The sequence below is a fragment of the Rhinoraja longicauda genome, chromosome 16, assembly GCF_053455715.1.
Source record: "Rhinoraja longicauda isolate Sanriku21f chromosome 16, sRhiLon1.1, whole genome shotgun sequence".
Classification (NCBI taxonomy): domain Eukaryota; kingdom Metazoa; phylum Chordata; class Chondrichthyes; order Rajiformes; family Arhynchobatidae; genus Rhinoraja; species Rhinoraja longicauda.
The window spans coordinates 14,845,421-14,871,491 of NC_135968.1; the positions used below are offsets into that span (position 1 = coordinate 14,845,421).

The window sequence follows — 26,071 nt, forward strand, 5'->3', positions numbered from 1 at the left end:
GTTTTAGGTGCCGGAGCTGTCACTGGTGCCGGAGCGGCCACTGTTAAACTCCGCTGGTGAAAATTCCCTGTTGTTTATTTTGGCTTTTTTTTTTACAGAGTTGCTGGAACGGCGCTCCGGTGAGCTCCGGCAGCACTGCACCCCTGGGTTATAATGCAGTGAAATATTATTGGAGTGAATATTATAAGATTGTAAATTTCAAATCAGAGTTATGCTGACAGTAGAGGAAGACTGGAGGATGGGTTGTTCTAATAATGAATTGGACTGAAAACGTCAGTGCCCAGTTCAGCAGAGAAATCAGCCATTGCCAGTGTTTTCTCCAGAAGAACCAGCTCGTACAATCCAAATACGTAAGACTATGAGAAATAGAACTAGGGGGAGAGCATTTACCTTCTCCTGTCTGTTCCACCTCAGAGATTGGACTTGACGGTCCACAGGATTCGAGGGCTAGTTTCTGCAATGATGATTAATCGACTTTGTTTCCTAGATTTATCCAAAATCATGAGAGGAATAGATTGGGTAGATGCACAGAGTCTCTTGCCCAGAGTTGGGGAATCGAGGACCAGAGGACATAGGTTTAATGTGAAGGGTAAAAGATTTAACAGGAGGTAATGTTTTCACACAACGGGTGGTGGGTGCATGGAACGAGCTGCCAGAGGAGGTAGTTGAGGCAGGGACTATCCCAACATTCAAGAAACGGTTAGACAGGTACATGAATAAGACAGGTTTGGAGGAATATAGGCCAAATGCAGGCAGGTGGGACCAGTGACCAATCTCGTTGTACCCCTGTACAATGACAATAAAGATATATTGTATTGTAGCTGGGACATGCCGGTGTGTACAGAATGGGCTGAAGGGTCTGTTACAAAGTTGTATCACTCTATGACTCTATTCAATGAGATCATGACTGATTGTTTCCCCTTATGGCACTTTCCTGCACTAACCCCATATCCATTGACTTTGGGGACTACGATATTATAGCCAGAAACATAGTTGAGAGAAGAACAGGCCTGTATTTTAATAAACAATGCTCCTCTACCACCACCCTGCCCCTACCACCAAGCTAATTTTGTATCCAGTTAGGTAGCTCACACTGGATCCCATGTGAACTAACCTTCACGACCATCCTACCACGTGGAACCTTGTCAAAACATCAATGAAAATCTCAATAAGAGATTTAGAGGAGATAAGTCCAAGAATATTTTTCACCCAGACACTCTGGATCCCCTGAGAAGGTGATGGAGGCAGATACTCTCACCACATTTAAGAAACATCTTGATGAACACTTGAATCACCAAGATTCAAGATTCAAGATTCAAGATAGCTTTATTTGTCATCCAATATTGGACGAAATTCAGTCACCCACAGTCCAACAATAAAAGCATTAAATAGGCATTAAAATTACACAACCCCAAAAACACACAAAAAAAAGAAACATCCATCAAAGAAACATCCATCACAGTGAGTCTCCTCCAGTCCTCTCCTCACTGTGATGGAAGGCCACAATGTCTTTCCCTTCTCCTGCTGTCCTCGCCCGCAGTCAGGTTGTTGTGGTTGCAGGCCGCGCCGGACGGTCCGCAGCGGGCCAAGCCCAAGGCGAGTCCCAGCCGCTCCCGCAGCCTCCAAAGACGGCCGGCTCCGCCGATGATAAGTCCGATCCGGGGCGGGCGAACACGCAGCTGCTGCTGCTGCTGCCACTGTTGCTGCACGTCGGGGCGGTCGTGGCTCCCGACATTGAAGCCCCCGCCCAGCAGAGAAATATCCTGCGGCCTATTTTAGGCTGCGCCGGACGGTGAAATAGGCGTAGTAGACTTTAGACCAAGTGCTGATCACTAGGATATAGATTGGACTTGATGGTCAGTATTGACAGGGCAGATTCGAGGGCTGGTTGCTCGAGTCTGCCATGATTCAATGATATTTTGAAGATTAATTGACTTTGATTCCTAGATTTATTTGCATCTTTGCTGCATTTAGCTTTCACCATTTAGAAGGTATTCTGCTCTCTGTTTTTTAGGTCCATGCTTTATAACCTCACATTGCTTTGATTGAAATCAATTTGCCATTGTTTTACACATTTGTTTAATTTATTAATATTTCTTTGCAACATCTACATCATCACCAAATACGATGATCAGATGTGGCTCCATTACAGATCTTTGTGGGACACAATGAGCAACATCCTGCTAACTTCACTGACTGCTCTGTCTTTTGCACTTGGCCATTTTCCTTGCCAAGTAAATTACTTGCCTGAAATGTTTCAAAGTATTCTTTAAGCCCATTCATACTGGGTTTCTTGTCCAGACTTACAGAGCACTGAAGCATGCCTTTGGCAAACCAAGTCCAGACCTCCTGCCACATCTCAAAGACATATGGGTTGATAGGTTAATTTCCCACTATAATTGCCCCCTGGTGTGTAGGTGGGTTATAGAATCTCAGACTTATAGGATGGGAATGTGGGAGATTATAATGTAATTAGTGTGAGGTTCCTCTGTGGTGTTCGACATTCAGTGCATACTTGAGGGCTATTTTTGCTGTTTCTATGCTATATGACTCATTGAAAAAACTTGGGGATATAGAATGAAAGTGCCTGGCAAAACAACCAAAAGTTTCATCATGACATGCTGTAGGATCTAAAATTCACTGGGTTGACTATAGAGGTAATTCAGTTGTAGTGTTTAAACCTAAAGAATATCTGAAAGAAAATAAATTGTAGGACTGTGGGGAGAGCAAGGAATGGAATTAGAAGAGGTCCACTTACATAAAGTCGGAATGGACTTGATGAACTTGATGGACCAAATGACCTTCTTCCATGATGTAACCATTGTGAGGAAGAATGAGGACCCACAAACCTGTCTACATCGACGGTGGAGAGTCAAAAACTTCAAATTCATGGGCATGCATATTTTTGAAGATCTTTCCTGGACCCAGCATACTGATGCAATTATAAAGAAAGCCCATCAATGCCTCTACTTCCTGAGAAGATTGCAAAAAATGGTGAACACTGCCCAGTCCATCACAAGTTCTGCCCTCCGCACCATCAAAGGGATTTACAGGAGTTACTGCCTCAAAAAGTCAGCCAGCATCATCAGTGACCCATACCACCCTGGTCACACACTCATTTCACCACTGCCATCGGGAAGAAGGCATAGGAACCTGAAAACTGTAACGTCCAGGTTCAGGAACAGCTTATTCCCTATAGCCATCAGGCTATTAAACACTACAACTTCCAATAATCTCTGATTACAATGACGGGGGCATTGGTTTTGTCTTTTTGCACTATTACTCCACCGGGTGGCGCCGTCAGCGATGGCAGCCTCACCAACGGTCTGTCTGTTTTTTCGTCTTTTTTGTTATTTTTGGTGTGTTTTTAAAATATTTGTTAATGTTCTCTGGTTTTGCTTTATGTGGGGGTGGGGAGGGCGGGGTGGGGGAAACTTTTTTCTCAATCTCTTACCTTGCCGGAGATACGATTGTTTTCCAGATTGTATCTCCGGTCACTCTGCGGCCTAACATCATGGAGCTGGCGGCCTTGCTCGAGACTGACTTTGAGCCCCACCACGGGGCCGTGGACTTACCATCGGAGCCTACGATCCCTTGCCTGGGATTGACGCTGTTCAAAACACAGCCTTTCTCTCAAGCAACAAACCGTCAAAACTGATTTCAACATCGAGGAGCTCGCAGTCTCGGGTGGAGGCCGATGTAGGGAAGCTCCAAAGTTGCAGGAGGTTCGACCGACCTGGGGTCCGATTGCCTGGCGCGGGGGACCTGAGATCCCCCCGACAAGGAAGCTTAATCGCCCCGACGTGGAGGGCCCAACCGCCGGCAATGAGAGCCAAGATCGTCCCGTCAACGGAAGGGTCGAGGCCCCCGACCGCAGGAGGACAAAGAAAGGAAGAGATTGAGCTTTTTTTTCACATTCCATCACAGTGAAGAATGTGGAGGAGTCACTGTGGTCGATGTTTATGTTAAAATGTATTTTGTGTGTTTTGTTGCTTTTTATTGGTATGGCTGTATGGCAAGTCAAATTCCTCGTATTTTGCAAAACATACTTGGCTAATAAAGTATGATTATGATTATGACGATTATTGTTTGTTTGTTTTTTTAGGTGTACGTATGTGTATATTTATATATGTGTGTGTGTATATATATAATGTATATACAGTATATATATATATATATATATATATACACACACACACTGAACTTTTTTTTCTCGTTTATTATATTGTTTACAGTGTACTATGTTTGTTGTGTTGCAGCAAGTAAGAATTTCATTTTTCTATCTGGTACATATGACAATAAAACACTCTGGACTCTTGATTTTATGATTTGAATTTAAAGACTCCAGCTAATGTGTTGGGACTTTTGCTCTTCCTTCTGGTGCCTGAAGTAACATAATAGTGCTATCATGTGGCCTAAACTGCATTGAGGAGGTGGTGCTTCTCATTTTGGATCGCATTTGCTTGTGGGTAGCTTGTGGGTGCTAGCGATGTGGATTCAGTTGAAGATGATGATATCAGTGAGATAGCAGTATAGCTTGCATTAAAAGCTGCAGGCCACAAGGCAAATCAAATTGAGTTTATTGTTGCACACTGGTACTTAAACATCTTGCTTGCCACTGCAGCATCGACTCAGACAGTACACAGAATCATAAATCATACAAAAATTACATTAATTCTACAAGACACAGTCTACAAAACAGTGAAAAGAAAAAGACTGCAAAAAACAATACATTAGTGCAAAACAACACAATTAAAAACAAGTCCATGGTAGCACTAGAGGTGGTCCGTAGTGTTCTATCAGTAAGGTCGGAGTAGGGCTGTGCAGGTCGGTTCAAGAACATTAAAAAATACAAGATATTATTATTGTTATTGCTGCTTGGAATCAATACCATTCCTCTTGCCATTTTTTACAGTCCCAATAGTTTAATTGTCTTATGTACCAACAACAGAACAATTAAATTCTTACTTGCCTTAGCTTAACAGGTCTGTTGGTGTAATACGCACAGATAACTATAATAATCAAAAATTCAAAAAAATAATACTAACGTAAAAAAAACCATGAAGTTTGTAGTGCAAGGAAAAACACAGTCCAAAGTAGTTCATAGTTGAGGTTAAAGATGTGTAGTGTTCAAGAGCCTGATAGAGTCATGGTCAAACAGCCTTTGGCCCAACTCATCAATGCCAACCGAGATGCCCCAAAGAAGCTAGTCCCATTTGACTGTGTTTGGCCCATATTCTTCTAAACCTATCCTGTCCATGTCCAGTAAATTCTGTTATAGTAGCTGCCTCAACTACCTCCTCTGGCAGCTCGTTCCATATATCCACCACCCTCCAAGTGAAAAAGTTGCCCCTTTGGGTTCCTATTAAATCTTGTTACTCTCCTTAAACCTATGTCTTCTGGTTCTTGATTCCCCTACCCTGGGTAAAGGACCCTGTGCATTCATCCTGTCTATTTCCTTCATGATTTTATACACCTCTATCAGATAACTATCAGCCTCCTGCGCTCTAAAAAGTAAAGTCCTAGCATGCTCAACCTTTTCCCTCGAGTCCTGGCAACATCCTAATGTATCTTCTCTGCATTCTTTCCAGCTTATTGACATCTTTCTATAGTAGGGTGACCAAAACGGAAAACAGCACTCCAAAAACAACCTCACCAGCATCTTATACAATTGCAACATAATGCCCCAACTTCTATACTCAATACCCTGACTGATGAAGACCAATGTACCAAAGGCCTTTTATGCCACCCTATTGACCTGTGGTATCACTTTCAAGGAACTATGTACCTGAATTCTTAGATCCAACAGTACCCAGAGCCCTACCATTCACTGTGAAGATCCTGCCCCGGTTTGACTTCTCAAAATGCAACACCTCACATTTATCTGCATAAAACTTCATTAGCCATACCTCAGCCCACTTGCCAGATGATCAAGATGCTGCTGTCATTTTTGATATCCATCTTCACTGACTACAAAACCACCTACCTTGGTGTCATCTGAAAACTTACTAATCAATTATTGTGAACAGTGTTGGGCCCCATATCTGAGGAGGGATATGCTGGCATTGGAGATGGTCCGGAGGAGGTTTACGAGAATGATCCTAGGGATGAACAGGTATCTTCTTCTTCCCAGCCATTGTGCGCACGTTTGCTATTCAGATGTTGCAGGAGTTAATTTCTCTTTCTGTATCTGTTCAGTGTCTCACTGCTGAGACAGGTAGCTCATCATATAGGCAATTAGAGCTCCACTGTCGAGCACTTTAATGTGAACACATAAATCATAAGAAAATGTTTAAACAGATTCTGTAAGTAATTCATTTACTGTTGTATTTGCTGCCTTCATATGGTCACATCAAATCGTGCTGGATAAACGGAAACAACTATGCTTATATCAGCTAACACAACCATCCATTGTCTCCCATAATCTCCATAACATTTTGGTCCTCTTTCACGTAATGAAATCTGTAAATCAAGTTTTAAACGTGTACTGTGAATATGGAATAAATCTTAATAGACCAAGTTTCACACTTGGTAGCAGTTTCCGTCACAAAGGTTGTGTGTTTTTTTATGCTGCCTCAGAAGTAAACATAGGTTAACAATTCAATTAATTAATGAGAAGTTGCTGTATTGTTGACGATGCTCCTCAACAATTTTCTCCCTTTTTCAGTTCTAATAAAGAGTCCTGCGCCTGAAACGTTAGCTGCAGTCCCAGCAACATCCATGTGACTCTTTTCCGCACCTTCATCTAGCTTAATCACATCCTTTCGAACAGAGTCATAGACACATAAACATGTGAGCTGTTAAATAACAAGAAAAATGTGCATCACAAAGTGTGAGGTAATCACCAGAGGAAAGATATTTGAGGACAGGAATAATTTGCATAATCTGAATTTGCTGCAATAGGATTCTGAGAACATTCCTGGTCAGATTTAAACTGGAAATAGAACATCAAACAGTACAGCAAAGGAATAGGCCTTTTGGCCCACAATGTCCATGATGCCAAGTTAAACTAAACTAATCTCCCCTACCTGCATGTGATCCAATTCCTCCATTCCCTGCATATCCACGTGTCGTTTTGCCTCCACCACTACCCTTGACAGCATGTTCCAGGCACCCGCGCTCTCTGTATTAAAAAATTATGCCATGCATCACCTCTAAACTTTGCCACTCTCATCTTAAAGCTATACCCTCTAGAGTTTGACATTTCCACCATGGGGAAAAGGTTCTGGCTGTCTCCTCTATCTGTGCCTCTCTTAAATTTGTACACTTCTATCAGGTTTCCTCTCAGCCCTCCAAGGCTCCAGAATAAACAATGCAAGTTTGTCCAGCCTCTCCTTATTGTTAGTACCCTCTAATCAAGGCAGCGTTCTGATAAATATCTTCTGCCCCCCTTCCAAATTCTCCACAGAATGGGATGGCCCAGAACTGTACACAATATTCCAAATGCGGCCTCACCAATGTACTAAGAAGCTGCAACATGACTTCCTGACCAAAGATGGCAAGCATATAATACGCCTTCTTTACTCCTCTATCTACTTGTGCTGTCACTTTCTGGGAGCTCTGAGTCGGACCCCAAATCCCACTGTACATTCCCTCTGTAAGGGTCTTGCCATTAACTGTATACTATCCCCAGAGACCTCCGACAGAGTTTAAGTGGGTCATTGGACTTTGTCTATGGAACCAGTGCGCAACATGCTCAGAAATATATTTACACTCTGTTTTTTCCCCTGCGCGCTAAGTATTGTCCTTGAGTTTGACTTGATTGTATTCATTGTCGTATTACCTGATCTGATTGAATAGCATGCAAAACAAAGCTTTTCACTGTATCTCTGTACACATAACAATAATTAACCCAACCTAACTTCCCTCTTGCACGGATTAAACTCTATTTACCAGGAAGACCTTTATCAAATGCCTTACTAAAATCCGATTTGCTTAGTTTAGAGATACAGCATGGAAACAGGCCCTTTGGCCCACCAAGTCCACATCGACCAACGATCACTCGTACACTAGTTCTATCCTGTACACTAGGGACAATTTACAAGAGCTAATTAACCTGCAGGTCTTTGGAATCTGGGAGAAAACCGGAGCACCCAGCGAAAACCAGCATGGTCACAGGGAGAAGGTATAATCTCCGTACAAATGTTCCTTCAAAGGAAAGTACTTAATCAAAATAATACTTTAAACAATCTAGTAACTCACATGTGAACAATCTTTGTGATACAAATATATTTTTTTGTTAGCAAAACTCGCTTTTGCTATGGAGTTACCTTAATTTTACTTGCTGTGGGCAATGTTGTATAATAATTGCATCATAGGAAAAAAAGAAGACCATTACTGTTGGTGTCTGAACTTTTATTTTGAGGATTAACTTGGATCCCAAGTTGGTGTTGAGCGCTGAGGCTGTGCAGACCCAGTTTGAAATCGTTCAGCTCAACAGCTTTTAAAGTGTCTCTTTATGCTTCTAATTTCATCTTACAGTGCATCTGGTTATGAAATAGTTTGCTTTCACTTTGTAGAGCAGCTCAAAGCTCTTTTCAGGGGCTGTCAGAAGGAATGGTGAGCAGCAAAAAGTTTTCCAATAAATCACTCCATTTTTATTGCCTGTGAGAAATGCTGAAATTCTGCATCTTTCCTTTGGTTGTGAGAAAGTATTCAACTGTTCTTTTGCATTGCTTTCACTTGGATTTATATACTGGAGTTTCAGGGACAAAGAAACCGAATGATTTTTGTTTTTAACTTGCAAAGGTTAAAATGTAGTTTTGTCTAATGTGCAAGATAGGTACACTTAGAATATTGACAAGCATTGGTTACTAGGCAAATTAGCTAACTTTTTCTGAATTGGTATGGTATCAACCAATGTTGGATTTTTAATAATTGAACTAATGTAGCTATCTGCTTCGGACTGCGCAAAAAAAAGATAAATTGATGCATTTCAGGTGTGGGCAATGTTAATGCAATTTGCTCTATTTTCTGAAGATAGACACAAAGCTGGAGTAACTCAGCAGGACAGGCAGCATCTCTGGAGAGAAGGAATGGGTGACATTTTCAGGTCGAGACCCTTCTTAGGGATAGGGAAAAGGGAAACGAGAGATATAGACGATGATGTGGAGAGATAAAGAACAATGAATAAAAGGTATGCAAAAAAGTATGATGGTAAGCGAAACAGGCTGTTTGTAGGGTGAAAATGAGAAGCTAGTGCCACTTGGATGGGGGAGGGATAAAGAGAGAGGGTGCCGGGGCTACCTGAAGTGAGAGAAATCAATATTCATACCACTGTGCTGTAAGCTGCCCAAGCGAAATATGAGATGCTGTTCTTCCAATTTGCATTTAGCCTTACTCTGACAATGGAGACCTAGGACAGAAAGGTCTGTGCAGGAATGGGAAGGAGGTTTGGTTCAGGCGGGCTGAGCGAAGGTGTTCCACAAAACGATCGCCCTGTCTACGTTTGGTCTCGCCGATGTATAAGAGTCCGCATCTTGAACAATGGACATAGTACTATTTTCCTCTGTTTCGTTGCTTTCCCATGAGGGCAATATTTGTATTCAAAGAAAAAACAAAGTGTTGGAGTAACTCAGTGGGTCAGACAGCATCTCTGGAGTGCATGGATAGGAGACATTTCGGGACAGGTCCCTTCTTCAGACTGGATCAACATTTGTAGTCATAAAATCATAAGCAGCGTTAACTGTTTAATATTTTTGAGTGCATTGTGGCATCATTGAGAATTGATTTTGATAGTGAAAGGCATATTGATTCTCAGTAAAGTTCTTTAAGGTTTGCAGCAACCACGTATAGAAGCTATATTGGAAAAAGGAACCCTACTATATGTTATAGTATGGAGCATACCTGTTCTCCTGCCCTATCTCTCTTGCAGCCATTCGAGCAGTGTCCAGATTTTTCGGATAAGTAGCTTTTGAGGGCTGGAAATTTGATAGGAATTGGAGCATAGATGGGTCAGAAGGTGCATGTTATTGAGTCATATGGTGGTGGCCCATCATAGACGATGATAGCTTGGTTGTGCAGTCTCATGTCTTGTGGGATCGAGTGTGGCTCAGGAGGGGGATGCACGAGCCACACCAGCAGGAACAGAGGGTGCCCATGAAGGTCGCTGATTTAAGGTTGCAGCCTTCCTCCTGTCTCTGGCACTAACGTGGCGGCTTTGGCGATTGTCTTCAAAACTGCTGACCTCCTTCCTAGTGGTTGTACGCCAGCCGGTCCTATCACTGGCAAGGCTTCCCAGTTATATTTGGGCTAGGCCTGCGTGCTGGAGGTGGTCCTTGATGCTGTCTTTGAACCATTTCTTTGGGCGCCCTGGGTTCCTTTGACCCTGTGACAGAACTCCGTACAGGAGTTGACGAGGCACGTGGGATTCATCCATCTGTGTCCCATGGCCTGTCCATCGAAGCTGGACCTTTATGATCGTTCCTTTGATGCTTGTGAAGCCAGACCGGTCCAGCACTTCCATGTTGGTCACAATGTCTTGCCAACGAATGCCCATGATGGACCGTAGAGAGCGCGTGTGGAATTTCTCAAGCTGGCGGATGTGTTTTCTGTACAAGGTCCATGTTTCACATCCATACAGCAAGCAGGAGAGTACTGCAGCTTTGTAGACTTTCAGCCTAATTGGCAGCTTGATGCTGTGGTGGTTTAACCCTCGTGCTCAGAGTCGACCAAGTGCTTGGCTGGCCTTGCTGATTCTGGTCGATATTTCCTTATCCAGCGAGCCATCAGAAGATATCACGCTGCCCAAGTACTTGAAAGTGTCAACTGTTTTCAGCTGTGTGTTGTCAATGTGTACACTTGGTGGTGGTGCTGGAGAGCCTGGGGCAGGTTGGTGGAGGACTGTTGCCTCACTGAGGCCGATATTAAGAGCAAACAGACTGCCGCTTCTGCAAATCTGGACACGATAAATTGGAGGTCAGGTTCCTTGTGTGCCATGAGGGCGCAATCGTCCGCAAAGAGCGCTTCGGTGAGGAGGCGTTAGCATGCGACAGCGGCCACACACTGGAAAACCGCTATGGCTGGCGGGCTAAACCAGGTGAGGGTCTCAAACCCTCAGCGAGTGAGTCATATAATCATTGTGAAATAAATATAAAGCATTGCAGGCGCAAATGACTCATTGATAATTTCACAGCAATTGTGACCAAATACTATCTAACCTGCATTAACTGCGTATTGCAGATTTACTGGGCCTGTTTGGGAACAATCAAATCCCTATGCTTAAACACTCAATTCAGTCACTAGGTTTTGTTTTGTTACAATCATGACATACACCACTTTGATTATTTGACCTTGTTCACATTATGCTCCTTCCCCAAATGATCGGGCAGGGTGCATTTGTTCCTGGATTATTTTAGTATTAATGAACACGTAGTTTCACTATCAAGGACATTACGAAAGTTGTCAAATGTCAGCTGTGAGTATAGTGCGACACTTCAGCTGATAATGAAGGAAGTCTACAACACAGAGTACAGGGACGGCATAAAGACCAGGTTATGTTTCGTGGGAAATTTCTGACATTTCTACTTGTCGAACAAATGATTCCAGGCTCAGTGACTGATCCACACAAAAGTTAAACAAATAACAGGTGTGTATTTGCATTTCTGTAATTGAACTCAATCAGGTGACATAATGAGAGGCAGAAGCACTTCACTGATTTCATAAAACAGATGGTACTATATCCCTTTGGATAATGGTTGGCTCTTAGCACTCATTGTTCATTCAATTTCTTAACACAAGAGGGTGAGTTTCCTTCTTCTTGCGTTTGAGGCAGCAGAAGTTATGAAGCTGCTTCTGCTTCTGCTTCTGCTGTCTCTGTTTGTTGTCGTTCGCCTGACTGAGATCAGTTGACAGGGCTCACCACGGGGAGTTTGAAAACCTGTAAAGATGGTAAGAATAAGCATAAGTTTTTGAACTAAGCACTTCGGCTTGTTTTGGGGATATTCAAGTTATCTCCAGTGCTCTCTCCTGATTTGCTTAAAAATGTTAGACGGTAGAAGAAGCATACATTTTGGTAAAAATATTTACTAACCAAATACATCTTAAGAGATAATGCTATTTTGATTTAATTGAATTTGTTGAAAGATACATTATGCAAACAGGCCCTTCAGCCAATCACTCATTCACACAACTTCTATGTTATCCCACTTTCTCACTCACTCCCAACACACTTGGATCAATTTACAGAGGCCAATTAACCTACAAACCTGCACGTCTTTTTGGATGTGGGTGGAAACCCACGTGGTTACAGGGAGAACGTGCAAACTCCACACAGACAGCAACCATGGTCAGGATTAAACCTGGGTCTCTGGCGCTGAGAGGCAGCAGCTCTACATGCTGCCACACTGTGCTGCCTTTTTGGCTAAGTTATTCCATTTTGATGAAGTCATTCCTTTTTGCTAACTTAAGAAATCTATTTGGAAACCAACATATTATTTGCTCATTTACAATTTAATGCTCCTCGAGGTGCAATCAATCCTCGCACATATTTATAAGTCACTCCTCAAGCACATTTACGAGGCACCTCTGGTACTAATCTATTGTTACCTTTCACCTTACGTAGCATTTAACTTCTTATTCTCACTTGTGCTTTATAACTAATTATTGACGGCATAGTGACGCAGCTGGTGGAGCTGCTGTCTCACAGTGCCTGAGACCCGCATTCGATCCTGTCCTTGGGTGCTGTCTGTGTGGAGTTTACACATTCCCCCCTGTTACCATGTTGTTTTTCTCCAGGTATTCCGGTTTTGTCCCACATCCCAAAAATGTGCTGGCTTGTAGATTAACAGGCCCCTAAGAAATTACCCTTACCATGTATTAAGTGGATGAGAAGGTGGGCTATCATAGAAGTAATGTGAATGGTGATCAATGGTCCGAAGGGCCTGTTTCTATGCCGTATCTCTAAACTAAACATTCCTTTCTCTCTCATTATCAGGACTCATCTGTACCAATCAATTCTTACTCTCATTTATCAGAACGCTTCAGTACTAATCATTCCTTACTCACATTTACAAGAGGTCCCAGTACTGTACTAATCTCTCTTTAATACATTGATCAGATGCCAGCAGTACAAGATTTTTGTGGGTCTTATGGTGCATTGATGGAATGAGGCAATAAGTGCTGTATCTGAATTTTAAATCTATTACCTGTTTGTCAGTAAATAGGATCACTTTTATCCCAGGTTGATCCAAAAGATTGGTTTACGTGTAAATTAATGAAGCAAGTTAAACAAAATTGTTAATTTGATGTTGATCTTTAAAGCATTCAATAAGATCGTGTTACATTAAATGGAATATTTACGTAAAATCCAGCATGAAAATCTATTCGATCTGTTTAGAGATTTTTTTTAATATACTTGTTTACATCCATTGCAACTTTCTATGCTTACAATTAACTTAATGACATTTGTTATTTCTTCTATTCTACGTATAGCGATCCCCTCCAGTTGCAACTGTTGCACAACCAGGTTCTACTTGAACAACAGCACGAATCGAGTGAACTACAGTCGACGACACAATCACCGTCCATGTCCACCTCCTTCCCACCTTCATCTCCAACCACCATGAATATTCCTGCTTCTACTCCTCATCTGTCTGCTCAGATGCCTTCTGCCAGCAGGTCACCAATGCCAACCAACACTCTGCCCCTGGCATTTAATTACACCCGTCCAAAACAGTTCATTGCTGCTCAGAATGTCAGAAGTCATTCACCATCATTTTCTCCTCTGCCTACATCGATCACGATATCACAAAAAACAGAGAGAGACGATGGTAAAGAAAATTATTTTGGATTCCTGCACACACAACACCATGTCACGTATGCCAGTTCATCAATCCCTGTTTCATATGGTTATTCAACAACAAATGCAGTTGGACAAACAACTCCCCATGTTCCACCTCTTCTAAATTTCCAGCCTCGGATTGCATCACCAACTGTTGGCTTCTGTCCCAGTTCAGTTCAGAACCCTGTGGCTTTCCTCAGCTCCGTGCTACCATCATTGCCCTCTGCACCACCTACCAATGCAATGGGTCTTCCCAAGAGCGCTCCAGTAATGTAAGTGTTGGTTACAAGACATGTAACATTGCAGTAGAATTTAGTTGTGAAGAGATTTAAGAATAAGAGATTAAAGCTGTTTCCCGTGAAGGGTGTGAGTGGTGCAATGGATGGGATAGCAAAGGCAAGATTTTCTCCCATGACCCTCAATTTTACAGATATGGCAGTGGCCATAGTTGAATGAGAATGTGCTGTGATATACCCTTGTCCAACTCACCCCCGGTACTACTTTCCAAAGGGCATGACCACTGCCCAAATTGTGTGCACTGACATCTGCCTGCCAAAAAGAACAAAAAATGTTTAAAAGTTCATTTTTCAGTTAGTTGAATACTATTGCTTTTCTCCCACCCCTAAAAGCTTGCTGTGGCATGTCTACACTTCTGAACTTTTAGACATGGCCTGATTTTAACTAACTGTCTAAAGAATTCTGAAGAAATGGTCTGAAGCCTTTTCAATTGAGTGAAACCATCACAAAACCCATACATTGCAGAGGCCACAAATATCAGAACTGAATGAGAAGAAAATTTATTTTTGCATATGTTATCCCTTTTCTAAACGAAGGGATGTATTTCACATAGATATTCAAGGTTAAAGGTCAAGGCACCAAAGTGAAACCAAAGTGAGACATGTCAGTTAGGTTATATTTTCCCTCATTGAAATAACAGTAAAAAGGTATCCATGATATTACTTGGTCACATTTATAAATGTCTATATTCAGACAACAAAGTCAACTACTCAAACGTAATAGAACTGTTTTTGGTGTCCCTGGCATGTTGAGTAATTTTGAAATCCTGGTATTTTAGGGATAGGCTTGGAAACATGAATGAGAAACGGCAGATATTCACAATGGATTTTGGTTAACCCTGTTTGCTACCCTGAATGCTCAAGCAAACAAAAACAAATTCTGATTATGCCTTCCCACTCGATCCTTACATTTATTATTAATGCAATGGGTATTAATCGCAAATGGCAAAATGCTCAGCTTCCTCGGGAGCCTTTCTTGTTTCCCCCATGAATCTGGTAGGCAGACTCACCACTCTGTTTCTAAACATTCCAGGATGGCAGAGAGGTGAAGTAGAGCATTTGAGGTGAAGTAGAGCATTTGAGGTTTCCAGAGGAGCTGTTCCTCATTCATGTCCCCAGATCTGTCCCTCAAATTTCAGGATTACTCACAATCCAAACATGAACAGTTCCATTACGTTTGAGTACTTAATTACATTGCCTGAATACGCACATTTATAAATAATACGATTATTTTGATGAGGGAAAACCTCACCTTCAGTGACATGTTTTACCGTGATTTTACTTTGTTCCTCTTGAATAAACGAACAGAACAAATCCTTTCATTTAGAACATGGGTAACTTATCCTGAATGGCAAATCCTCTGCTTATTCAGTTCAGGCTGTGATAAGGAGTGAAATAATTTAGCAATGTCATCTTCCAGCATTCACTTCCAGTTTTTCCCGGTTAGATGCCGATTTAAGTCCTCTGTTCAGGAATGTAGGAGGGCAGGACCTTCGTTCAGTCTGCCTTAACCAACCTGATCTCCCGGTGGCTGAGCATTTCAACTCCCCCTCCCACTCCCAATCTGACCTTTCTGTCTTGGGCCTCCTCCAGTGTCATAGAGAGGCCCACCGCAAATTGGAGGAACAGCACCTCATATTTCGCTTGGGCCGCTTACAGCCCAGCGGTATGAACATTGACTTCCCTAACTTTAGATAGCTCCTCTGTCCCTCTCTTACCCTCCCCCTTCCCAGTTCTCCCACTGTCTTCCTGTCTCTACCTATATCCTTTCTTTGATCCGCTCCCCCTGACATCAGTCTGAAGAATGGTCACGACCCGAAACGTCACTCATTCCTTCTCTCCAGGGATGCTGCCTGACCCGCTGAGTTACTCCAGCATTTTGTTAAGTCCTCTGTTCTGTGCTTCTGCCAAAATATACTGTACTCTCCTGGAAGCTGTTGAGTTTTCTGCAAATGTTACCACGCACCACTTTGATCTTTCTGTGTTAAGATTGGGAAGATAAAAAACATGCTTTGGCAACCATGTGATTAAACTGATTGCATAAGAATTATTGTGAATTGGTAGTGACAGATTGTCACAGGGACTGAGTTGAAAGCATATGTTTAATGGGTTGCATCATTCTGAAGGGTATCAACTTAAAAATTTATCTTGGAACACAATGGGGCAGATCTTCTACTGTACATGGCCGGTTGATGCACTTGGATTTGACCATTTTTAAACGTCTGGCAGAAACGCATTATTACAGAGTACAGACTGAAGTTTAGCCCACTGCTTCAGTTAAGTGCCAGCACTCGGACACTAATGCTGCACTACGACATTGCAAATTCCTTCAGACTTCCCAGCTCCTAGCTTAGCAAGGCCTGGTAAACATGGCACAAATAAAGCTGCCCCTTTGAAATGAACAAACATCTACCCAAGGAACACTATCTACAATTTATTTCAATTCAGCTAGTTTAAATGCATTTGATTGTTTTTAAATGTGTGTGACTGTTTTTTAGTATGTTAATCTTTTTAAAAAGTATATAACCTTTTGTTATTTTTTTATCTTTTAATATTTCTAAAGTGTTTTTACAAATGTAATAGATGATCATAAACCAGAGAGTTCAGCATAAGGTCCGAGTGGAATGGTTTGAATGAGATGTGCAGTGCAAGTTTTTATACAGGGAATGGTAGGTGCTGGAATGCTCTGCTGGGGGTGGTGGGGGAGCAGATACAATAGTGGCATTTAAGAGATGTTTGGATAGTGGCATGTATGTGCAGAGAATGGAGAGATATAGGACACATGCAGCAGAAGGGATTATTTTAAGTTGGCATCATGTTCAGCATAGGCATTGTAGGCCAAAGGACTCTGCTGTACTGTCCTATGCTCTATGAACATTCTAGTTAAAGAATACCTTTGATGCCTGATGTGTCTGAGAGTCGGGTTTCACTTCCCATCAAAGTCAGCTGGGAGGCCAGGCAGTCACACATACTCAGCTGGGGCTCTACAGTACTGGGCCTCAGTGGGCTTTAATAGGCAGCTGGCCTTCCAGAGGAGAACTACACACAGCATCACACTGGCAGAATAATGTGGTCCAGGTTCAAGTGATCAGCAGTTGGGCTGTTCATTGTTAGCAAAAGATTATGTGGATAATGCTTCAAATGAAAGAATGTTGATTGTGACGTACACATAGGCTTAAAACCATCAATGTTCTTTCATTTGAAGCATAGTTATTAACACACATAAATTCAAAACTAAGTATCATTTTTATTCAATAATACAGTTCTGCACAAGGTGTCATGAAGAAAATGTTGAAATCACCTCGAATGTCCACCACCGATGAAATACGTGAAAGCAAGGATGCTATCATACGTGATTTAGATAGAAAGTCAAGCTTCAAAGATGATCTTTTCTACACTGGGCAGCAGGTGAGTTCTTCTTGCAATGAAGGAACTGAAAATGTACTTCAAGTACATTTAGAATATGTGATATGTATAAATGACCCAGACATAAATGTAGAAGGGTTGGTGAGTAAGTTTGCTGATGACACCAAAATCAGAGGAGTTGCAGAAGATACGCTGTCAGAAGATACAGTGGGATATAGACCTGCTGGAGAAATGGGCGGAGAAATGGCAGATGGAGTGTAACCCGAGCAAGTGTAGGGTGATGCACTTTGGGAGATTGACTGTAAGGAGAGAGTATACAGTTAGTGACAAGAGCATTGATGTGCAGAGGGATCTTGGAGTCCAAGTTCAAAGCTCACTGATGATGGCTGCACAAGCTGAAAGCATGGTTAAGCAGGTATATAGTATGCCTGCACTCATTGCCAAGGGCATTGAATACAAGAGTCAGTGAGTTATGAGGTGCAGAGGAGGTTTATCATAATTATTTTTACCTGGATTGGAGGGTTTCCGTTACAGGAAGAGGCGGATAGATTTGGATTGTTTTCTCTGGAGCGTCAGAGGATGAGCGGACAGGTGATAGAAGTATCTAAAATTATGAGAGACAAAGATAGGGTAGACAGTCAGAACTTTTTTCCCAGAGAGGAAATGTCCAACATAGAGTTACAGACCGGGTTCAATCCTGACTACGAGTGCTGTCTGTACAGGGATTGTCCATTCTCTGTGATTGCACGGGTTTTCTCCGGGTGCTCCAGTTTCCTCCCACATTCCAAAGATGTGCAGGTTTGTAGGTTAATTAGCTTCTGTAAATTGTCACGTGTATATAGGATAGAACTGGTCTATGAGTGATCGTTGGTTGGTGCAGACTCGGTGGGCCAAAGGGTCGTTTTCCAAGCTGGAAACTAGAGGGCATAGCTACAAGGAGAGAGGGGGAAAGTTTAATGGAGATGTGAAGCGCAAGTTTTTTACGCAGAGTGGTGGGGGCCTAAAATGAATTGCCTGGGGTGGTGGCGGAAATAGATACAAAAGTGGCATTTAAGAAGCTTTTGCATGAGCACATGGAAGTGCAGGGAATGGATATGGATCATTTCCTAGACAGATGTGATCCGTTTAACTTGGCATCATGTTTAGCACAAACATTGGGGGCCGAAGAAGCCGCTGCTGTGTTGTACTATCGAACGTTCTATGTTAAGTTCAGGAATATTTTGTGAAATGTTCTTTCTCATCAACATAGTAATATTCGAATTCCCTGATCTGTAAGCATTGCATGTTATCTTCAGAATATTAGTTTCTCTGCTGGTAGCATAAAACACAATGTGATAAGGCGATGACTCCTGGAGAAGATTCATGTTCAACGGACATACAGACATGTTAACTAATATTTTTGCCAAGGTTACGATTGGTAGTTGACATTAATGTCCAGGACATGTTGGGTTTGTAAATTTCTGTCAGTGATGTCTCTTTCATTCTGTTGAGGGATTCTAAAGTCTTCTTTGTTCGTATAAATTTATTGTTTAATTACCTGCTTCTCTTCAATAGAGAGTAACTTATGAGGATAAAATGGCCCACAGATTTCTTGGATCAAATTCTCCTTCAGTCATTAATTTTGATGAGGTAAAGAATATGGCAGAGCCGCAGGTACATTCTTTTAAATTCACTATCTTTATCAGTTCCATTTGAATCATGTCCATTAAAAATACTCAACATCTACAATTAACATTTACCAAGTTAACAGCGAACTATCGACTTTGTGGATGTTTCCATCTATTCACTGCATTCAGATCTAATCAACACTATGTGAAATGAAGCACCATTAATGTATTGTACTCACAAAGCACACCCACCTGATTTCTTTATATAAAGTAGCTGGAGATTAACATGCTAACAATCCTAAAGAGCATCTGATATTCTTGTGCATGTTTGGAATTGGCGGCATTGTACACAATCGTCCCTTTCAAACTCATCAACAAACTCCAAGACTTGGGCCTCAGTACCTCCTTTGCACCAAACGCTTGACTTCTTCACTGACAGACTTCAACCAGTGTGGATTAGTACCATCTCCTCCTCACTGGCCATCAATGCGGGTGCACCTGAGGGCTGCATGCTTTGCACCCTGCTCCAATCTCTTAGCCATGACTGTATGGCAAAGCACAGGCCAAATGACAACCACAGATTTGCTGATTACACCATGTAACACCATTGTTGACTAAATCATGGGGGAGATGAGTCAGCTTATAGGAGAAAGTTAGAACATCTGGCTAAGTGGTGCCGCAAAAACATCTTGCTTATCGTTAATATAGTCAAGGAACTAACCAGTGGATTGATTGGAGCATCCAAATTGACTAATTGAGCAGCTAATAAGAAGAAGGCAAGGTATAGTGGAACAACCTGTTGGGAGCGGCCATGTTGGCAGAGAGGCTGTGTGGCGGGCAAATGTATGTCCTTGGCCCAGGAGTCTTCGGCAAGGAGGCTCATACAAAGGTGGATAGGAGGATAAGGTAGAGTCTGCTCGTGTGTGAGTCTTGTGATTTGTTTTCTTGGTTCAGTGCAGTGGTGATGGCAGGTAAGTTGGTGCAATGCTCCTCCTGCAGGATGTGAGAAGTCAGGAAAACTGCTGGTGTCCCTGATGGCTACACCTGTGAGGTTTGTGTCCAGATGCAGCTCCTTAAATACTGTGTTAGGGAACTGGAGCGGCAGCTGGATGACCTCAGGACCATCCACAAGAATGAGAGCTTCACAGAGAAGAGGTATAGTGAGGTGGTCTCACCCAAGGTCCAGGAAGAGAGAAGGTTGGAGACCACAATGAAGAGAAATAGGGGGTACAGGTGAGACCTATGGCCATACTCCCCCCCCCCCCCTTCTCATCCCGCTTAAAACAGGTACATTCCTTTGGCTGCTGTCGCAGGGTTGAGCAGTACCAGCAGAGTTGTGGCACGGAGCCTGGCTCTGAGGCACATCAAGGAAGGGTAATGTCGGGCGAAGTCATAGTGATAGGTGACTCCTTAGTTAGGGGCACAGACAGAATATTCAGCGGTACTAGTCAAGACTTCAGGATGGTGCGTTGCCTTCCTGATGCCAGGGTCCAGGATGTCTCGGAGCGGCTGCATGATATTCTCAAGGGGGAGGATGAGCAGCCAGAAGTCGTTGTGCATGTTGGCACAAATGACATAGGTAGGAAAAGGGATGAAGTCCTACAAAATGATTGTAAGGAGTTATGCAAAAGATTAAAAAGCAGGACCTCCCGGGTAGTGATCTTCGGAATACTCCCAGTGCCACGTGCTAGTGAGGATACGGACAGGAAGATAGGACAAATGACTACATAGCTAAGGAATTGGTGCAAGGTGCAGTGTTTCAGATGTTTGGACCATTGGGATCTCTTCTGGGGCAGAGGTGACCTGTACAAGAGGGATGGGTTGCATCTGAACTGGAAGGGAAGCAATATCCGAGCAGGCAGGTTTTGCTAGTGCTTCATGAGTGGTTTGTAATTGAGTTGTTACATTTATTTTAATGCAAGAGGTCTGATGGGTAAGGAGGATGATCTCAGGGCATCTATAGGTACTGATGACTGGAATATTGTAGTCATTACGGAAACCTGGCGGAAGAGAGGGACAGGACTGTCAGCTTAATGTTCCAGACTACAGGGGAGATAGAGGTACGGGTAAAAGAGGAGGGACTGTTGCTTTATTAAGTAAGAAGAATGTCATGGCTGTAATCCGAGATGACATTACTTATGGCTTATCCAATGGTTGGAGCTAAGCAATAAAAAGTGGACGATCACCTTGTTGGGAGTGTACTACAGGCTCTCCCAAATAGTCAGTGGGAATTGGAGCAAATATGCCTAGAGACTGCTGGCGTGTCGAATAAGGTAGTCATCGCGGGGGATTTTCTTATTTCACAATATTACATTTAGAATCAAGCACTAAGTAAGCTTTTTCTATGGTTGAGGGCTTTGAATATATGATTGAATCAACAGTGCTAGTCTACAACAGATTAGATTGAAATTCATACTTTAATAATTTGTCTTCATTTCAGAGCTGATTTCATTATTCCTTGGTTTATTTTAAATTACAGGATGTGGTGCATATTAGATATTTCATGGCCATGAAAAATGGTTTTAAACCCTCGGAGTGCTTTCTGCTCTTGTTTCAGTCAGAGTTATTTGGGTGAACACGATTCAGTGCGCGTTATTCAGATGTTGCATGCTCTCTTTGCTGTTTCATTTTGAACCTAGAACAGTACAGCATAGGATCATGCCCTTCGGCCCACGATGTTTGTGCCAAACATGATGCTAAGTCAAACTGATCTCATCTGCCTGTACATAATCGTTATCCCGCTATTTCTTGCACTTCCATATGCCTATCTAAAAGCCTCTTAAACACCACTATTGTAACTGCCTCCACCACCAACTTTGGCAATTTGTTCCAGGCCCCCTCACCACACTAAAAAAAACATGCCCCGCATTTTAAACTTTCCCCCTCTCATCTTATAGCTATGCCCTCTAGTGTTGGAGATTTCCACCCTGGGATAAAGAGAGAGGGAGAGAGAGAGGTCCTTTGGCAGAGCCATTTGGGGGGGGGGGGGGGAGGGAGACATTTGGGTGGAGGGGGGGCAGAGAAAGAAGGAAAATTACCAAACCTGGACATCTTCTTCCCTTCCAAACCCTCTTCCTACCAAGCACAGTGCATTGATTCCCATTCCCACACCACTCCCTCTACCCGCCTCAAGTAAAACGCTGATATCCTAGTGCACTCAAAACTTGGATGATGACAGAGAGGCAGATTTTCCGCAGTACTGGATGCATTTCAATTGATACCTCTGTCAATTTCACTTATTTTTAGATGTTACATTTTATGATTAATTTTATTGAGAATTAGGTAGGTTGAAAGGCTCCAATGATTGGAAGGGGAGCCTTGGAACCTGTCCCCAGTAGGTCAGCGGGAATGGTGGAACCAGAGCGCCAAAGAAACAAGTATCAGATGCCACATTTATGATTCTGAAAAAGTGCAATATTCCAGTTATGTTTCATCAAGACTAAAAATTGGAATGGATGGAGGCTCCCTACAATTTCAGTGCATGTTTTAGAGTACATTCTCAGCATGTTACTTCACAATAGCTAACTTCTAACTTGAGTCTGAAGAAAGGTCTTGATCTGAAACGTCACCTATTCCTTTTCTCCAGAGATGCTATCTGACCCGCTGAGTTACTCCAGCTTTTTGTGTCTATCTTTGATTCTACTCAAACTCTATAACCTAGTTTGACTAATTTTGTATAATATCTAAGATGCTTTTAGCTTTGTTTAGTTTAGAGGTACAGTGTGGAAATAGGCCCTTCAGCCCACCGAGTCTTCGCCGACCAGCAATCACCCATACATTAGTTCTACCCTACATCCTAGGGATAATTTACAGAAGTCAACAAACCTATAAACCTGCACGTCTTTGAAATGTGGGAGGAGACCGGAGCATCCGGAGTGTGGATTGTTAATTGGTTTATTGTGTTCAGAGTCAAGTTTGTACCTGCCCCAGCTTCCTTGTAAATGTTACATTCCCAAACCAGAAAAGGAAATTTGAAACATGAAATATATCAATGAGTGAGTGCCTCCTGAAAACAGATCTGAACCCCTACCAAACTATTTCCCCTCTGCACACCGGTCCAGTGGGCCAATTTGAGGTGAATTGCTTTTGTGTGCTCGCTATTTTGCATTTTTACTTCTAACCAGACTCATAACTGCCCATTTTAGGGAATTAAAAATCTGCTCATACATATCTGGGGCGGGAGGTGAGAAAAGACCAGGACAAATCAGGGCTGGCAACAAATGGCCTTCGGCAGGCAGGTGCCCAGGTAGGCCAATTGTTGGCTAGGGAAGGTGTGATCTCAAGAGGGATACAATGTGGTGAACTGTGGAACTGGTTAAACAACTAGGGTGGTGGAAGGGGGCAACCGGGAGGGGAGGGGATGGGAATGTAAGTAGTACTTACTTAAAATTAGAGAATTAAGTGGTTATAATTCAGCGTTATAAGTTACCCAAGCAAAATATAGGGTTCTGCTCCTCCAATTTGCATGTGGCTTCACTCTGCCAATGGAAGAGGTTACCCTAATAAAGTCGCCTGATCTGTTAAAGCAATATTCCGCAATAACTATTTTTACTGCACCAGCTGCATTAGGTTCTCTGTTGCTCTAGATTCTATGATGTATCTTTAACATGGTGCCCAGTTTGTTGAAAGGTAAGCCTCCTGAGCGTTTAGCATACCTTGAGGTTAACCTTGAGTTAGCCACAAATATTTTTCTTCCAATATTTTGGATTTTACTCCAGTTCATCTCAAAATTCAGATTCATGCTGTGATTTATATGTAATGCTTCAGTGTATTAATGAGTAAGTGGACCCTCTGTTTTCAGGAATACAAGGTGTCCAGTTTTGAACAAAGACTTATGAATGAAATTGAATTCCGCCTGGAGAGAACTCCTGTGGAGGAATCCGATGATGAAATCCAACATGAGGACATCCCTACAGGGAAGTGTATTGCACCCATTTTTGACAAAAAACTCAAACATTTCCGAGTGGTTGAGGGATCACCAATAACCTTCAGCTGCAAACTTGTGGGCATACCTGTACCAAAAGTAAGCTTTACACTGTTGCAATATTAAAAGTTATTCTTCCCCATCAAATTCAATGCTTATTACAGCCATTATTATTTATACAGAAATGCAGGTAGTTCAGCTATAACGTAATAGTTGTGTTTTTGAGAAAACCCGCATTATAGAAAATCATGTTATATAAGGCAATTTTGTCAATGGGAGTAAAGGGATTAGGGGCTAGGGAGTTTGAGACTCGCAATAACAAAGTTATTTTCCTGCTGGATTTTCAAAAATAAAGCTGTTTTAAAAACACTAAAAGCTGTATTTGTTACTGTTTAATAGCGTATTATAATGTTCAATAGAAATTATAACTTCTACCTTTAGGTACTATTGTAATATGTGAGAGACATTTGGACAGATACATGGATAGAATAGATTTAGAGGGTTATGGGCCAAGCATGGGCAGGTGGGACTAGTTTGGATGGGGAGGCATGTTGGTCGGTGTGTGCAAGTTGAGCCGAGAGGCCTGTTTCCATGGTCTATGACTCTACTGATAAACAACCACTGTTCTATTAACTTTAGGATAGTTATGGAAAAAGATATAGTGGGACAATGAGTTAATATTTTGCTTTAGAGCAAGGCCAACTTTGATGGTATTACACAGGAACTTGCTCAAGAGATTGGAATAGGTTGTTTATGGGCAAAGGAATGTCTAGAAAGTAGGATGCTTTTAAAAGTGTGATGACAAGAGTACAAGGCAAGGTAGGTAGGCATAAGGAAGCTGGATGACGAGAGAAATTAAGGCGATGGTCAGGAAAGAAAAAGAGGTGTGAGATAGGTATAGACAGCTGGGGACGTGTATCCCTGGAGGATTTTTCGGAACTGAGGAGCATACTTAAGGAAATCAGAAGGGCAAAAGTGGGGCAATCGATTGCTGTGACATAATATTAAGGGAAATCCAAAGTGATTTTATGTACATTAAGGGAAGGAGGGAGAATAGGGTCCCTCAGAAACCAAAACGATTCACCGAAGATGGGCAAGGTCCTCAATGAGTAATTCTCCTCTGTTTTTGAAGACTTGGGACATTTGACAAAAGTTCTTTAGGACAGTCCATATTATAGTTGAGGAGGTGCTGAACGTCCTAAAGCATATGAAGCTAGACACATTTCCCTGATCAGATGTGTCTGAGGCACTGTGTGAAACTGCAGATGCCTGGCTGAGATATATGAAGCATCATGAGATAGGTGCCAGAAGACTGAGGGCAGCTAATAGTGTGCCTTTATTTAAGAAGGAATGCAAGGAAAAGCCTGGGAACGAGAGACCAGTGATACTAACATCTGTGGTAGGCACCTTACTGGAGTGTATTCTGAGGGATATACTGTATGCATTTGGATCGTCAGCATGGTTTTGTGCCCGGGAGATAGTGTCTCATGAATTCTGTTTGCCAATTTCCAAAAGTAACATTTCTCATAACTGTAACAGTGGTTCTCCAGTTCCCTATCAAAATCGTATTGTAATCAATTCAGCCCATGTGAAGTAAATCATGTTCCTTCATTCATCACTCTCATTATATCCATTTCATATTATGGAAACACATATTGTAACAGAACTATCAGTGCACAGTTTCTGAAGTACAGATAGTTGCAATAACCTGCTCCTATACTTTACATCCCTAGGTATATTGGTTTAAAGATGGTAAACAGATTTCCAAAAAGAATGGACATTTTAAGATGAAGCGAGAAGGTGATGGCACTTGCATGTTGCACATTGAATCAGCCACTAATGATGACGATGGGAACTACACAGTTATGGCAGCAAATCCACAGGTGAGTACCAACATCTTTAGCAAAATGTATTCGGTATATGTCGGCTTGTCTTTTATTTTCATTGGTATTGATATCATTGAATGCCAGTTTTGAATGATATGCCTCGAAGGTATTATTAAGCCATACAACATAATTTATTATGTTGACACGAGAAACAAATGCTGAAATCTTGAGCAAATCATAAAGTGCAGAAGGAGAGCAAAAGACGCCAATAT

At 42.2% G+C, this 26,071-nt stretch overlaps 1 protein-coding gene across 2 annotated transcripts in view; it reads left to right on the forward strand.

The window, feature by feature from the left end:
* mypn (myopalladin) overlaps positions 1-26,071 on the forward strand; it is a 123,271-nt gene that overhangs the window by 76,226 nt on the left and 20,974 nt on the right. Inside the window, exons 11-15 of one of the 2 annotated variants that reach the window (XM_078412775.1) lie at positions 13,432-14,052; positions 17,340-17,484; positions 18,997-19,095; positions 23,851-24,072; positions 25,707-25,856. In XM_078412775.1, coding sequence (XP_078268901.1) covers positions 13,432-14,052; positions 17,340-17,484; positions 18,997-19,095; positions 23,851-24,072; positions 25,707-25,856 — 1,237 coding nt within the window. The remainder of the gene's footprint in view (positions 1-13,431; positions 14,053-17,339; positions 17,485-18,996; positions 19,096-23,850; positions 24,073-25,706; positions 25,857-26,071) is intronic. The other variant, XM_078412776.1, reaches the window with a different exon arrangement.